We start from the raw sequence: 17,500 nt of genomic DNA on the forward strand, positions 1-17,500 counted from the left end.
CCATGACCGTGCGATTGCGGTGTACACTAGAGATCACTAGAGTGCTATCTTCTTTACAAGTGCTTAAGTTCTCATGATAATTTTTTCCAGTTTTGGCAAGGACATAATTCGAAGAAATTCATGTGCTCCAAAGAGAAGTTGAACTTATGATGACCTTCTGATCACTATTTTGGACGCGCAACAAGTGAGCTACTGAAGATTCGTAGCAGTTTAGTTTGGCCATTAAACTGGGCTCATATAACATGTCCTCAGTGCAAAATGCAATGGCTGAAATGTCAAGTGATGACATATTTATAATGTGTCCTAACATTGCCTCAGAGCTCCAGACAACACCGCGGGCTAGAAGGGAACTTTACTCAAAGAGTGAAGAACGCGTTCAAAAAACAACCATTCGCTTTCTAAGGTATCGGGGGAAATCATGTCGGGGAGCGATAGCAGACATCCCAGACGCCCAACAAGATACATGCTGGCGCAGTCAGAAAAGATGCCAGAAAAGATGTCCGATAATCGTAGGTCCGGTTCAGCGGAGTCCGGTGATAGAATCCTAGCCACATTGGTAAAAAATTGGGCGCTCAGAGAAGTGGGGTAACGCCGTTTCTCTAACATGCATGTTACATGTTCCAAAACTTGTTTTTGCCGAAATTTAAACGTTTAGGTGCATGGGGCTTTGAACTCGGATACGAAAAACTCGTCCCCAGCCGTTTCTATAGCCTATTGAAAACATACGCTCGCTGCGCAAACTTTATGAAGATAACTATTCATACCATTGTTGCGAATCCCTGTATTAGTTTAAGAATCCGGGAATTTTTTCCAGAGTGAACAGAGTGAAAGAAATAGCTGATAATTGAAACTGCCAATGCTGATAATGCTGATAATAAACGCATTGATTGTCAATCCCCAAGGGAAAGTCATTTGTTTTTAAACGATTGTCTTATTAGCAGTTAATCAAGCTACAGTAGCTGACAGGACCTCTTGAGGGGTTACCTTTGCTCATATTTGCCCGAACATATTTCGAAAGTATCTTGAAACTTTTCTTCCTATTTTCGCAATAAGCAATAATGGAAAGTGCATATTTAGAGTTATTTGAGTGAAACTTGTTACGACATCGGCCTTTTTATATAGTTTGAGATAGTTGCAAGAGAAAAACGTCTTGATCAAATGCGTCACATTTTTAGCAATGAATGACTACGTTTTGGACTGAGTTACATTTGTTTTCTTCGATGAACTATCACACTATACTATGTTTAAATGAGAGAGAGAGATAAAGGTTTTTTTAAGCGAAAACATATTCTTTCCTTAATATTCGGAATGTACTACAGCAAGAGTTTTGGAAATTTCTGTACAAGAAATTATGCATTTAGGGGTGCATTCGTTAAAGTATTTCAGGGTGCGGCTAAAATGTTGGGAAAACACAGAGGACTGTTTAGCGATGATGTTCTTGGCTGTGACTGGAACAGATTTTAAAGTACACAAAAAAGGCAATAAACTTACGGTGGAAAATCTGCAGCCTGGAAGGCTCATACGGACTTCCTCTTCGATATTTCCACCTTCACCGAGTTGAGAGTCTTGCATCTGACAAATTCTTCGTTCAAGTGCATCAACATATTCGGCCGCACTTATTAAAATTTGTGCTCTTGTTTTTGCTTGTTCTTCGGGAAAAGGGAGACGTCTTCTCAGCTCCATGAAATTAATCCTCAGAGCTTTTGCCCTGTTCCTCTCGCGTTGGTTTTTTCGCTTCCTAACACCATCCATTTCTGACAAGGTGTTCTTCCCTTGCTGCGTGCTTGTCTGTGATAACAATCAACTAACTATCCGCGATGTATCTTTATTTATACCAATATTTTGTTTTAGCAGAGACGGATAGATACCAATCTCTTCTAGGTTAAAGTTCCCACGGTTCTCGTTTCATTTAACTGCTTCAGAATTTTCTGTAAGAAACCCTGACTTTCATCTTTATTTTCAAAATGCCAGTTTTCGTAAACATTTCGCTGAAGCTGGCGGAAAGACTTATTTCCACTAATTAAGCTGGATCGATTCCTAACCTTTCAGCCAGTGGTTAATTGTAATCGGAAGTTGTCAACAACAGATTATTCTTAACAAAAGGAAATGTTAGAGAGGGATGTTGAGGGCCGGCAATTAGAATGTAAATAATTCTAGAACGGAGATCCTTCATTTGGAGTACTATGGCGCTAGAGACTGTTTGCTAAAACTGTTTCCGTGCAGAAATCGACTGTTTACATGAAAATCTGCTAGCTGCTGTTGATGATACGTTTTGATTTTGTTTTCGTTAGATCTCATCTTGGTAATTACTATCATTTCGCGGAGATTAGCTTGACTCCCAGAATTTGTTATACAATGGGTTTTAGAAACCTCTTAAAGGGAACCGACACTTGGGCAAGGAGCCAAAGAGTCCTGTCAAACACCAGCATCGTGTTTGTTCCTCATTGTTTGATTGAACCTGACGCGTTTCGTGCGAAAAACCTCAAACAATGACCTCAACCAGGTTTTCTGAGCCCGCAAGACTGAGCACACCCAGCAAACCAGGCACGTTTAATGAATACGGTACAATATATGTCCCCATGGACATGCAGGTGATCTGGTGAAGTAATTTGGAGGACTGGGACAACATGGCAGAGGCGAGGTTAGAGCTCGTCGGGTCTACTTGAATGTTCATTCACTAACAGGAGCCGCCTACTCCCCGAAAAAAAAAATCGGAGAGTGGGCGGCTGTACACAGGCTATTTTTTCAGACCGCGTTCTCAATCATGATAAGTGGCTTATAAAGAAAGATTGATCAATACGTAATGTTTTCATCACAATTTTCTCTTTCGTTTTACAGAAAATTTAGCTTCCGCGGTTGTCTAAGTTTTTACTACAAAACCGCGTTCTCAATCATGATAAGTGGCTTATAAAGAAAGATTGATCAATACGTAATGTTTTCAATGAGGTTAAACGAAGTTTAACCAAGTAAACAACTAGGAGCGACTGCAGCCAATTGGTCAGTGGTTTTAGTATACTTGCGCATGCGTGGAATACCTCGTGCTTTGGGCTTATTTATCAGTGTGGCGGGAAGTAGGAGCATTGTGTGTGGAGCGTTTAGCGGGTTTTGTTCCCTCCCTCCCCACCCTCTGCTTTCCACTGTGTATCAGTGTGACGGGTGCCCATTCTTCTCGGGGGCGTGGGGGCTCATGGCTGGGTTGTCAGGTTTTGCCAGCCATCGGTGCAGTCTCCATCTTGGAGCTGGCTGCCCATAGTGGAAGCTCCAGGATGTTTCGGGCACCCTACCTCCAAAGAGCGACGATGTTGTTTATCACAATTTTCTCTTTCGTTTTAAAGAAAATTCAGCTTCCGCGGTTGTCGAAGTTTTTACTACAAAACCAACAATGTTACTCGGTACAGAACAACTTTTTTACAGATCCGTATGTACAATTATCCCAAAGAGTAAAAAGATGACAATCGTTATTTCTTCCATGCATGCTCGTAAGATTTCGGTAAAGACTTTAACGGTGATTATCCGAGCCAGGTTGCATTACAACCATTTCGACAACAAAATTCCTCTGAGATCGGTGCGCTACATTTCAGATCACTCAGATGTGCAAATATTTCACTCTAAACAACATCTACAAACGAAGCCAGGCCTCACGAACTGAAGTTCTTACCAAGCAAATCTTTAACAGAAACTGAGCTATAGTTATAAGGATGTCATAAAGGAAAATGTCGCGAATTAAAAGACGAAATATAGAAACGATAATAGGTCATAAAGATGAAATGTTCCATGTCAAATGAGCTTCACGGTTGCTCACTCATCTTGATCACTCTATCTATCTGTTAAGAAGAAGTGAGTTATGTATCTCCCCTCATTTGCATTGACACCATAATACAAATACAGATTCCTCAATAAATAAGATTCCACGCTTTTCCTGAAGGGATAAGGTTACCATTACTTGGTAGTTTTCCGTAAATCGTTCCCAAATTAATTCCAGAAATTTATGAAAAAGGAGATGGCGTTTTAAACAATCAGCCTTGAGCCAGGGATGTACCGAGATTCGCTCCACACATTCGATTCACCACAGTTCTGTGGGCGTCTGCCGCACTGTTTACATCGGTGGTATTTATCACATTGTTCATGAATTAACATTCCTGGACTCTGAGCTCGCTGCCGTTCATCTTGATCAAGGTCTCTTTTACGAGCTACATTGGAAGCCCAAGATTCCTCAAGAGAACGACGAGCGTTCACACGCTCTTGATGACGCAGGGCGCGGTCCAGAATAATACTGCGGAATAAAAATGGAACATGTGATTATTAGCAAATGTATACTTCAAAAAGGGAAAAGCTGGTTAAGTACTAGCGACAGTTCTACAGTGCAAAGTGACCGCAAAACGTCTAAACGTTATAATCTCTCTGCCTATGAAAACACATTTTGCCCTTTTCTATTGCGCATTTTACTTTGAACAAATCGCACACATAACACAGAATTAACAAAATTGGCAATTAAATGAGACACAAAGGCCTTTTCCAGTGATGACATCACCGGGGCGAGTGGAGAGTAAAGTGTCTTTTTTTCGTTTAGTCCGTCGTTTCGTATCCTTCATAATATTACACTTTACGGTGAAAATACACTCTGAGAGTTGTTTGGATGATAAAGTAATTTGACAGAACAAAGAGGAAAAGTATCTTACTCTCTGCGTGTTCTTTCCAGCATATTGGACTCCTCTTTTTGACTTCGTAAATCCCTTAGTATAGCTTCCCTCTTTCTCTGAGCCACCATTTCAAGTTGCTCCTGATACAACTGATGAGCGCGCATCTTTCGCTCAACCAGCTTTTCATCAGTTGCGTCATATACGCCGAAGATTGGTGCTCTGGAGTCCGGCTCTAGTGCGGGGATTGGTAGAGGTTTGCAGCGTACCTGAGGTGCGAGAAAAAGTCACATCAAAACATTTCCACACCTACAGGGGTTTTGTTCCTTGCGGAATATGCCAATCCAACAAAATTTTTACTGACATATCGTCAAAAAGAGTTATCTTCTCTATCTAAGCTATACGTCAACGTATGCGTCACTTCCTAGTAATGCAAGGAATATCCTGGGTGAGTGAGGTTATTTATCCTAGAGAAAGTCAAATTTCTTCAATGCTTTCTCCACACAACCGGCCCCAGTTGTTCAAAAGATGGATAGCGCTATCCATGGATAGCGAAATCAAATGCGCTATCCATTGGATAGTGATTTATCCGGCGGATAGCGTTATCCACCTTTTGAACAACTGGGGCCCGTTTCTCAATAGTCCCGAAAAATATCCGGGCCCGAAAAGCCATTTGAGAAACTGCCAACCGCTCATTTTGGAAGGCCGATCTTTTAACATGTTTACAAAGTAACAAAAAGCAAACTCACTGTGAAGTTTGACGACTTAAATCTTCTCCGTTCTTGAGATACAAAGGGAATTGTGACACCCGAAAATGGCCCGTAAAGTTTCGGGACTTTCGAGAAACGTGCCCCAGCTGGTCTCCTAGATCAAGTGTATCACGGTGAGAGTTACCAGGAAAATACACCTGGCTACCGATCTCACAGAACACAGAATCGCTTCCTCAAAACCCCTTCCATGCCAAATGTTACTATTACTCACGACAGGTGAATGCTAAGCTATCGTAAACTACTAGTTGATCTCCACTATCAGTAAACGACACACGACAGCTTAATCTAAATAAATATACTGTACTCTACCATTCTTCCTCCTGGCTTTCGCTGTAGCCGCAGTTCTAACGTGTGTGAGAAAGGTACAATAATCTGTGGCTTTGGTAAACGTAACAGCTCAGGTGATGCACGCAGTGAGCAGTTGCCTGTTTTCCTGATTAAAATCTAAACAAAGGTAACACTAAGTAGAACTTTCTAATAAGTAAATACATTGAGTACAATGTTCATACTCGTGTATTTGTCTATCTACTTATAAAAACTGTTTTTTTTTCACTATTTGTTTTAAACCTGTAAGTCTTTGCCTAACTAAAGATCTCCTCTAGCTGCATGACAACATAAGCTGGTCGAATTTCGCTTGCGTCCTGCATTTTTGCCCGTTTTTTCCCGTTGCAACAAAAGCAATTCAGTAAATAATGTAGTCCAAATGCTGCAGTCGACCCACTGAATTGTATTGTTGATAAATGCAACCTGCATTCCAAGAACAGCACCTTATCTTAGATATAACAAGCCTTAATTAATTTTTAAAAATGCGAAAACCTGAACACTTGAAACAAAACACAAAATCAACAGCGTGCAGATTAAATTGTGCATGTAGTTTCAGCAAAATTAAATAACATTTTTCGCTGTGAAAAAAAAAGGATGCATTGGAATAAAACAATTTCAGAAGTCAAAGGATGATCCCTCTAAATGTTGAGAACCAACGACGATCAAGGTGCATGAAAGATAAATGGTTTACCTGTGAATCCAATGCTTTACGATAAGCATTACTGCTTTCCTTCTTCTCTCTCAAGTATTGTTCACGTTGCAAAGCCAAACTGAAACCAGAAAATCAGTTTTCAATTGCAAACTTTAACGAAAGGATCCACGCTACAATTAAATGAAAGTCCCACTTGACAGTATGTTAAATGTACAATGTACGTGCCAACAACAACAACAACAACAACAACAACAACATCCACTTCTTTTGGCTTCTCAGGAATTTTTCCTTCAAGCTTTTGGCGAGAGGAGTTTTATTAGGCAACCTTCGAGCTTGCAAGTCGGTGTGGGGGGGAGGGATCTCAACTGTTTTTGGCTGAGCCAGTTAAGGACTGTTTAACTGTTAGTTTTAACATCTTTTTCTGTAAGGTCAGTAAAAAAGCGACAAGAACAGGTACTTCAGAATTCCAAGTTTTCGCACCTTGGTAGAAAATTATAAATTCCTTAATATTTAAACGATGGACATGCAAGCAGTAATTGCCGCCTAGCTGCTGTAATGCTATATTAATTATGTATTTTAAAGACCGATGATGATACACAGGAGTGCACAGCGAAAACCTTCAATGCTGTCATCAATTAAAAATGGCAGCCTAGACAGCCGAAAAAGACAGCGAAAGGAATGAAGGACCCCTAAAACATTTTACTTACTCCTCTGCCAGCTGAACCTGCTCGAGTCTCTCCAGAAACGCTTGTTCTTTCTTCAGTTTTGAGAGTTTGCTATACTTTGAAACGACCTGGTAAGAAAAAAAAAACGAATTTTAAACGCAGGAATCTTGCAGATATGAATGTATTCATTTGAAGTGTAGAATATAGTTGAAGGAAAGAAGTGATCATCACAATTCAAGCAATTGTCTCAGAGGTCATGGGTTCGAATCCCGTTGAAATCACCTGAATTTTTCAGGTGCCTGTAAGAGCCAATTGCTTGAATTATCCAGTTAAGTGCAATGATCACTTCTTTCCTTAATCGTACAGACAGTACTCTTCAAAAAGACTAGAAATGGTTAAAAATAATGAATCCCTAGAATCCAAGAAACCGGTGACAAATTTTGCATGAAGAACGTCTGAATAAATTTTTGGCCTATTCCGTCAAGGCGAGCACTTGATGAAAGAGAAGCCTTAAAAGCAATCTTGTTAAGTTTTAAAATTCTAGCCTTTTCTTCTGTCACAACAGAAGGTACTAAATAGTCTCAGAGCAGTAACTAAGCGCTTTGTAAAGAAACTGCAAATTTTTTTTGGCTTCCACTCTTTACAGCTGCTTTAAAGGTGTTTCGTTACATGTAACCGCAACGATTTCTCGTCAAGAAAATCGTTCTTGAATGTAGAAAGAACTCCAAATTGACATGCGCAGTGGTTGAGCAGTGTGCAGGTCCAATTCAAGAGTAGATTTTTTCCGGCTGTTAGGCAATTGTTTAAGTTGCTCATTAAACTATTATGATCTTTAGCTTAGACAATCGTTTTAGAAACAGCGAGTACCAAGATAATCCTGAAGATGAGAACACACCTGGCTACCCAAATCTTTACAATACTCATCCTGTTTTAAATACCGAGGAGGTGTAAGGGGCCTGTTCTGAAACAAGTAGGATCTCTGTAAAGGAAAACACAGTTAGATTGGTAAACTACACGTATAATCATTACAAGTAACTAAGTAAAAAGAGATGATTTCCTTATTAAGTCTATCATTAACAAAAGCTCAAATGATAAATTAAAATAGTGGCGGAGTGAGTACGTTATGATATTCACGGATTTGGGTTGCTGTACACTAGGTTACTAAAATTATGCCAATGCCATTGGGATTTTGTTATTGTGGTTACTGTTTTATGATATAAATGTATCAAACAGGTTTATAGTAGTGCATTGCAACCAAAAGCAAAATTTACATGTACATGTAGATACATAAATGTAATGTTATTATTATCTATCCAATAATTTTTTTTGTTACTTACACAAAATTCTGTTGGTCTTGTGCTTAGTTTAGTCTGAAATAAAAAAAAACAAGATAGCAAGAATTCATCCATTTCACTTTGCCTTCAAATTATTAAAGAACACAACCACTTTATAACTGAAAACCTGGGCACTGGACATCTTGATGCGGTGAATTACCTTAATTGCTTCAGATACACCAAGATTAAAGGCTGCCACTTTCTGGTTGTAAGAACGGTCGTCAAAGTTCTTGGCCTACAGTGCAATCAAATGAGAAGGAAAATTCAAAACTGGTAAATAGAAATTAAAATTGCTCTGTGGTTAACAATTAACTCTCATTGAAAGAAAACAAGTAAACAAACCCAAATTTAAGCCAAACCATCTGTATAGACTCTGAGTCAATTTCTTAAAAGGACAAAATTGTGCCTGCCTCTGAGTAATTGAAAACAATTTATTGGAACAATTTCTGTACAATATATACTGGTATGTATTATCACAATAAAGCTTGAACTGAAGCAGAAATAGTTAACCATACCTGCTCCTTTAAAATTGCCTCTGAGTCCTTTTGCTGTTGGTATTGCTGTAGCAGACGATCCTGCTCCAGTTCCTGCTGACGGCGCTCCTCCGTAAAGTAAATGGGAATATTCTTCTGAGCACGCTGGTGGCAGAGGTAACACAACTCTTGTCCTGCCTTGTCGCCATGACTACAGCTACTAAAATTTAAACAAACAAGTAGATGTACAGGAGGCAACCAGTAAACTAAATACAGAGATTGGCAGAGTTCAATCAAGGTCTACTCCAGACAAACCCATGCCATGGTCAGAGAGGCAAATTTTAAGCCATATATGTGCAACCACAAACAAATCCAACAACCTCACCACTGGACTGCGCTACCTCTTCCAGTGCTGTTATTACAGCTACTGTACACAGTGTACAAATTTTTACCTCACAGAGATCACAAACCTATGAAAACTCTTAGTCTAAAAACCTTTTGCTTACCTCGATCTAGATGCTGACTGCACTGTGTCAACAACTGGTTCCATAGTTGAGGGCTCATGCTTGTCTGCATCTTGAGTGGGACTTTTTGCATTCCTACAGACTGTTGATCCCCTGATGCCTTTGGGGGGAGTTGCCCTAAAAGGACTCCTGGCTAGAGGTGGAGGTGGTGTCGAGACAGCCTCTGGAACACTGTAAACCACACCTGTAGCTTTGGCAGGTTGAAGGGGAGTGCGTGGTGCATTGGCAGGTGAAATTCTGGATGGACTCTTTGGAATAGCTGATGAGTAAAAGTTTGTTACACAAATTAAGTCTTTGAACAGTTCTTTGAACAGTTAGTGATCTTTATGTCTACTACCAGTAATTTCTGTAATGTGTTACCCATGAAAATATGTGTCTGAGTACAATGTACTTTAAAAGAGTTGATATATGAGCTTGAAATATTATTATAACAATGTCTGATGAGTATAAACATGTTTAAACGTAGCATTTGTAACAGTAGCCTTTGTCTTTCATTTCACCACAATTTTCAGTTTAAGCAGTTTATCTAACAAGGTGAATTAAATAAAGAAATATATGAAACTCAGTAAACAAAATATTAATTAAAGTTCATTTGTATCACAGTAAAAAAGGCCTTCATTTAAATTCTTTTTTCTTGCCTAGACAGAAACAGTTCTGGCAACATATTGTTAACCTAGCAAATGACTGCGGATTTTATTTAACTGGCAGCTATATACAAGTACATGTACCAATTCAGCATATTTATCTTGGAATAAGTTATGATCCCTGTCCATCTGAGATTTCTGAGATCTTCCTGCATTATACATGTATCAGCAATGATAATACTAAAGAAAATATCCTAATGCAGCAGCAACAATAATTATTAGTAAGAAAAAAACAGCGACTACAGCCACCTTGTTATATAATAATAATTTTCATCCAGAAAGGCCATACATGTAAGTTAAATAAATATTAAAGCCAAAAATATCTTTTAGAATAAAGTACCTTAATATATAATAATTTTTTCACAGAAATAAACTATTTGAAAAGCATCAATCTAGCTTACATTTGGCTATGATCACATAATACCCCTTTGGTAGTGACCCAGGAGTAAGATATCTTTGTGTCCCTGGAACAAATTTAACTTGCTTCCAGTTTGTAGAAAACTCTGGAGATGCAGCTTTTACTTTTACAAGGCTTGTTTTCTTTTTTGACAAAGATGGAAATGAAATATTGTGATTATAACAAATGGTCATCATGACAGAAAAAGTGGTTCTGCTGCACTTTAATACAAGGTGATTGAGGCTTCAAAGCCCTTAATGAGAGAAAACCTAAACATTATGTTGCTAATAGCAATGTACCAATATCATTTGATGGCACAGGAATTACCAGTTAAGTATGAAAATATCATTGACTCAATTCTGAATAATTTCCGCCAATAATCATGCATAATTTATTGCAAAAATAATGTGATAGACCAGCCTCAATAAATTCACTATTATCACGAGTAAATTAATAATTAAAACAAAACGTCTATTTTATTGTTAGATTGACACCTGCATGTATTCACTGTTATTAAATTACTAAATTGTGTTTTCCTTTTATAGAATACTTAGACCTATGTAGAGAATTGGTTTTTATAATAATAGTAACCAAATTAACTTCTTTCACGATCATCATTACATTGAATTCATCTACACGTAATATTATAATAATAATAAATTATAATAATCATATATAGTAATGATAATAATAATAATAATAATAATAATAATAATAATAATAAGACTAAAGAAGTAAAGGTACTATGGAACATTCCTCTACACCTCGACGTCGTTCCTAAGGACGCTGCCAACAAACCGGACATCGCTATATGCAACAAGAAAGAACGCCAGTGGCTCATATTTGAGGAAACTGTATGTAACATCGGACAGATTCAAGAACGAGACAAATTGAAAACAGAGAAATATGCTGATTTAAGGGAAAGCTTAAAGAGATTGTATCCCGGTTATAATGTTATTCAAGTTAATTTAAGTGTTTGATTTTCTGGCCGGGTACCATAAAGAACTGATTCACAAGTTAAACAATGTAGGACTCTCTGATAGGATGAACGTGATCAGAAAATGACAAAAATGGGTAATCGCACAAAACTGTGAAATAGTGAAAGCTTTTCATAGCCGTAAATGAAGCATCAGTCTATTTGAAACAGAAATTGCCCAGATTATTGTAATCCGCAGTTTCACTACGATCCGCACTTGCAAACAAAGTGGAAGTTTAAGCACAATAATAATAATAATAATAATAATAATAATAATAATAATAATAATAAATTGAAGACACACAAACCAACCTTTTATAGACATGTTTCAGCATTACTCATGCCATCACCATCATGAAAAATGACAAAACAAAGACCTTTAAAAAGTTGGTTTGTGTGTCTTAAATTTACATGTATTTTGATTTTGTCATTGTCCCAAAGTTATGGAAATAATACTGGTGATAATTATTATAATGATGCGTACCAGTCTGTAAGTCTGGGATGCCATTAACTTTAAGGCTGACAAAACACATTAAGATCTACATACACTGTATAAGGTGGCCCTTAAATGTTTGCAATAAACAGTATCAAGTTTCTGGTTGTACACTGTATATAAAATTATTTAAGACCTAAGTACTAGGGTTTGAGTTGGTTTGAACTTTAAAGTCAGTAAATGGTATAAAGTTCTAAAGGTCCATATTTTTATGTATTAAAGAGCTGCTGGATCTAAAAATTTACAGTAACTTACTTTCCTTCTTTGTTATCTCCATAAAACATACCATAGCAACACTGTCTTAATTCTGACAGTGTATAATTGTAGTCATAAACAAAAACTTGATGATGAAAATTTATGGTGGGAAAAAATTCACAATCATGTACAAGTAATACCTCTAAGCAGGCTTAAATCCTTGCAAGAAGTATCATTTGTTGTCATATGCTTTGTGCTTATCACAGAAATTTCTTGGAGATACATGTACTGTTACCTGTTCTGAAGTCACTGTGATATGGATCAGCAGGATCTAGTAAGTTAAAAATTCTTGAAAATGTACTCTGAAATTTATCGTAGTAAGCATTTCCAAGTGGAGCAGGTATTCTTGAACATGCTGTGAACATGGTTCAGATTATTCATTCACATAAGACTTGATAAATTGCAACTTTATGTTCAGGGCATTACATTTGTATGCCTGCATGTTTGTTATGAGTGTTCTCCAACATGCAGTTCAGGTTCAGCTGCTATATAGTACTGCTGCATTTCACTCAATTAATTATTGATTGTACACCAAACAGTTAGTCAATCAACTTTTCAAATTTAGCAGCAAGATACATGTAACTTCAAAACACAGGAAGACACTATGAAAGACAATGCTAATTCTGTGTACTTTTTGAACCATTAATTTTGTCTCATATTAATGCATGAAAATTTCCATCTTGCATACATGTAATATTAGATTCTAAAGCCTAAAATGTTTATCTTTTGGATTGAGAGTTGCTTTTAAAAAAGCTGATCTGACAAAATTAATTTTCTGTGATGAAACTTTATATTCAGTGCAACTTAAGAAACATTTCAAATCCTTATGGTTTGTACAGTCACTGTGGTACATGTATGTTTAATAAAAAATATTATTCCTTAGTTCATAATTTTTATAAAATACTGCTTTTGTGTAGCCATTCTCCCATGGAGTATATACCTATAAACATGTTTGTGTTTATCTGGTTTCTGTATCCTCCAAGTTCATGTAGTACATGAATACATTTTAAGATTACCAGTACTCAATGCTAAATATCAACTTTTAACTTAAGTTTAGAAAAAAAGAAAATACTATGATACCTACATTGTACTATGTAACCATTCACCAATTGAAAATGAAACTTTCTAAGATAACAATATTTTCAGGGAAACAAGACCAGTTTGATTGCATAAAAGGTATATAATTTATATGTACTTGTACATGTAGGTGGACTACACATAGCTCCAACCTTTGGAGTAATTTGCAGTAATGAAACGAAAACTAATGATTCCTTGCTGAAAGTGTTACTGATAAATGACAAACATTGATGAGACTTCCTTCAATAGATCATACTACATGTAGTTTCTTCAAAGGGGAGGATGGGCTTACTTTTAATTAGAGGCTTTTTGTTCCCTCAACAAAGAGTGGAATATAAAATATTAATGACATCAAAATGAGGGCAATAAAAAACATATTACATGTTCAAAATTAGTACCTGGTAACAGTCTGAACTAGGGTTTTTTTCCAAACATTTCATAAGCTTTTCTAACATTTTCTTTTGTCTGATTCAAATTCAATAAAGTTTTTCAAAAGCTTGCTGAATTGTCAATAACAATTAAGTTCTCATGATATGCAATGTGTTTAGGCATGAGTTAACTGAAAATGCAAGTGAAGGTAAAATTGTTGATTTTATAGATTTTCTACTATAAATATCACAATCATACTTTGTAGTAGAAAATTCCTTGGTCCAAATTAGATGGACACTCAGATAGATAGTTTTGTTGAGTTTCAACCCCGTAGTAACAACACTGCACTCAAATTACTGTCACTGTGGAAACTTTTACAAAGAATTAAGATTTAAGAAAATATATTATTTAAGGAAAAATATTATTGATTAACAATAATATTACACTGTACTGCTATCTAATATTTACAAATGCTATTACACACAATTCATATACATGTAGGTTAGGAAAAATACTGACCATCCTCCTCAATGGATTGCTCTTGTTCCCCAAGTATTGGCTCTACTACAGGTATGGACCCAGCTTCTCCTTTTTGTTTGTCAGTCAATTGTTCTTGAGGTCTTTCTATGTCAGGAGTTATTACATCTTCTCTCACTACAATGTTTTCACCATTCTCCTCCTCCAGCTCTGCTATAGTGGGCATTCCCTCTTTGCCTGGGCTTTTTGGGCTTCCACTCTCCCCAGGAGTTATTCTGAGAAGTACATGATTGTATATAATTTAAAGCTTCATGACCGGGCGGCTACTCCCGAAAGGGCTACCTTTTTCATGCTTCAGGTATATGAAAGAGTAGGGATCATTTCACAAGTCAAAGTTTATGAAAGGGTAGGGAAATTAATCTGTACTTTAGGTACCGGTATTTAAAAGGGCCCTTCATTAATTTTTAAAATATTTTGAACACACAATATTACCTTACAAATGTATGACTGTACTGTTTTAATTTGTTGAACCCTACATGAAAATGGCACGATACGAAAGGGGTACCATTTGTCAATGGAAGGTACCATATATGAAAGGGGTCCCTTTTTCTGTCAAAAATGGTAAGGGGTTGGACCTTGGGGCACAGCCTCCCCATATTAATGACTGAATACACTTACCAGGACTATCCACTACACTATCACTATGCAGTACTATAATACTACACTTTAATAATTTTTCATATTTTATTCCTTTTACATGTAACTATCTACAGATGCCTGTCAATACAGTATCAGCTGCCAATTCCTTGGATACAACTCACTTTGATCAATAAACCATGAATTTATGCATACAGTGTAAATCAAACTCCATCAAGGTGTATAATTCATTACATAATGTTTTCAAAAAATATTCCAATGATTGCCTAAATCATTAGAGGCCAAACTCTCCCATATAATAAGATTCCCCTTCACATGTTAAAAACTATAAGGACCGATTTAGATGGTACGATTTTTGTCGCATGCGACAACAGCTTATGACAGGCCCTATGATGACATGATTTACGATTGTTGTGTACGTCAGAAAAAATGTCACAGCATTTTAAAACATGTTTTAAAATGCTGGCACAATCGTAAGTAATGTCGTGGCCTGCCGTGAGCTTGTCGCACACGATAACAATCAAACCGTGTAAATCGGTCCTAAGATTACTTAAATTTTGCTGTGATATTTTTGCAAATTATGGAGATTTGCCCGTTTGCAGATTTTTTTACCCACCTTGGTAACACTAGAGTATTACTTGTGTGTGGTCTTGGACTAACTGGTTCTGATAAAACAGAGTCTGCTGTACCAGGTCGCTGTAAATAAAGACATCAAATTTAAACATTTTGTGAAAGAGTTTTTAAGATACTGCAACATCAACAAAATTAATAAATTTCGTAAAAAAAGTAATGGTATTTTATTCCATACGTACAAAAGAACCTTAAAATGGGTGAAAACATGATGAACGTCACGTCACATTCACAGTGGATAATAATAGTACCTACATTATGAAAATGCAGTTTACATGTAGCATGCATGCATGGTGATGCAATTACATGTCCTTACATTAGACAAGGCATGAACCAGACTGCCAGAGCCATCCATACTCCTTAGAAACTCTTTGTAAAACTTCATTTTAACTTTCGACTCTCTTATTGACAATCTTCCTATCCCAGCAAAGTGAAATTCAACATTCCTTTTAGCTTGCACGGAACGACTCAAGGCTTGGAGGACTTCTTTTACACAACTTTCAACAGTGTCCCTGTTGAATGGGGTCTCATTGGAGAGAGCAGCAAAATTAAGCTGTACAACAGGTATTTGACCTGCAAAGTAAATTGAAGGCAGCAACACAATCATCGTTATTAAATGGGTGAGAATAGGGTTGTGTCAGGATGCTGAATAAGGGTGTGTGGAGGAAGGGCAGTAGCAGAGAAGGGGTCATTGAACCAAATTAAATTTGCATGTTGGTGTGAAAAGTTTCGTTCATGTAATTTGTTTCTCTGTTTGCGTCAATTAAGAGCAGCAATGCCAGCATTCTGATCAGGCTTCCACTCCTTATCCTTTCAGACTGTGTTTGAAAAGTTATTAATTAAAAGGAATTACGGTAGGTAAAAGAAATTAAATCAATTGGGTATTTCGAGATGGGAGCTCAGTATTACATGTACTTTGCAAAATAACATTTATTTAATATATTTTATTAAACTAGCAGCAGTCTTTCAGGGGTTTCAATAGAAGCCGGTTACCGGCGGTATACTGCCGCCTGCTTTGCCTCACACCGCCGGCTAGTTTGTCTTGATTTTCACTAAAAATGCTATCATAAACTTGTCAAACTGCTGCCTTCAATGGGCTATCATGGACGGCTATTTCATAAGTTATTGAAACCCCTGGGTTAACTTAAAGTAAAAATTATATTTTGTTAAAACAAGATGAGTCATCTATTAAGCTAAAAGACAAGTCAAAATAAAAAGTTGGTGAACTTTCATATACCGGACGAAAAAACAAAAGAACCATTGTCATTCTGATTAGGCAACACTAATTAGGTATAACGTTATGTTCACTTTGTTCTTTTGTTTCATGGACATTAAAGTGCCCTTGTGATAAAAGAAATCACTTCCTTTTTTCCTACAGATTTTTAAAGTGTGCTTGCTTAACATCTGACTGGCAAAATTTTGAGCTTTGATCTTTATCCAAAGGCCATTTACTTAGAGTGTAAGTTTTGGATTTCACAGTCCGTCATTACTCACGTTCAAAACTGACCGATTGAACCTCAGAGAGTTGGATCCAGGGAAAAGTGACGTCAAAGGCTCACTAGCTTTAATAAAAGTTCAGCATGTGAATGCAGCTTAATATATATGCAAAACACGAGTTTTAAAAGTCTGAAAGCCCAAAACTGCCATGCTGCATATTAATGTGGTGGCTTACACATGCATTATTTGCATTCTTAACCTACATGTAGTGAGCCTTTGACGTCACTTTCTCCTCTAAATTCAAATCAAAACTTCAACATTCCCCCCCCTCCCCCTCCCCAGCAAACCCCGGGAATTTGACTGTTTTCTGTACCCGGGGAGTGGGGGATTTGACCTTTGCCTGGGTGGGGTGAGGAAAATTGAAGCGGAAGTGTCAGGATTCGAATGATTTTTTTTTTCTGGGCGCCGAAGTCACTAACAGCTATAAACACATAAAAAAGATATAGCATTTGTGCTTACAGAAAAAAGGAATTTTGGCTCTTTAATTCGTCTTGTCACACTATGGAGTCAATATACATGAACAATACATATGACAGTTTCACACCCCCATTTCATTGTTAAAGCTCTGCAAGCTGTACGATTCTGTCAGAGGTAATCAACCAACACTGAACAATTTAAAATACACGCGGTCATATATAAACACTCTAGG

General features: G+C 37.1%; 2 protein-coding genes across 3 annotated transcripts in view; both read right to left on the reverse strand.

The window, feature by feature from the left end:
- The window catches only part of LOC137996433 (uncharacterized), a 3,399-nt gene extending 1,672 nt beyond the window's left edge, over window positions 1-1,727 (reverse strand). The window contains exon 1 of the mRNA XM_068841820.1: window positions 1,492-1,727. Coding sequence (XP_068697921.1) covers window positions 1,492-1,683 — 192 coding nt within the window. The 5' untranslated portion in view covers window positions 1,684-1,727. The remainder of the gene's footprint in view (window positions 1-1,491) is intronic.
- A 1,621-nt stretch (window positions 1,728-3,348) lies between these two features.
- Window positions 3,349-17,500, reverse strand: part of LOC137996434 (coiled-coil domain-containing protein 81-like) — a 15,965-nt gene continuing 1,813 nt past the window's right edge. Inside the window, exons 4-15 of one of the 2 annotated variants that reach the window (XM_068841821.1) lie at window positions 15,671-15,927; window positions 15,341-15,420; window positions 14,110-14,342; window positions 9,362-9,638; window positions 8,898-9,075; window positions 8,543-8,617; window positions 8,386-8,418; window positions 7,944-8,027; window positions 7,091-7,176; window positions 6,423-6,501; window positions 4,680-4,906; window positions 3,349-4,273 (exon numbers count right to left, since the gene is read on the reverse strand). In XM_068841821.1, coding sequence (XP_068697922.1) covers window positions 4,009-4,273; window positions 4,680-4,906; window positions 6,423-6,501; window positions 7,091-7,176; window positions 7,944-8,027; window positions 8,386-8,418; window positions 8,543-8,617; window positions 8,898-9,075; window positions 9,362-9,638; window positions 14,110-14,342; window positions 15,341-15,420; window positions 15,671-15,927 — 1,874 coding nt within the window. In that variant the 3' untranslated portion in view covers window positions 3,349-4,008. The remainder of the gene's footprint in view (window positions 4,274-4,679; window positions 4,907-6,422; window positions 6,502-7,090; window positions 7,177-7,943; window positions 8,028-8,385; window positions 8,419-8,542; window positions 8,618-8,897; window positions 9,076-9,361; window positions 9,639-14,109; window positions 14,343-15,340; window positions 15,421-15,670; window positions 15,928-17,500) is intronic. The other variant, XM_068841822.1, reaches the window with a different exon arrangement.

The sequence above is a fragment of the Montipora foliosa genome, chromosome 3, assembly GCF_036669935.1.
Source record: "Montipora foliosa isolate CH-2021 chromosome 3, ASM3666993v2, whole genome shotgun sequence".
NCBI classification, from domain to species: Eukaryota; Metazoa; Cnidaria; class Anthozoa; order Scleractinia; family Acroporidae; genus Montipora; species Montipora foliosa.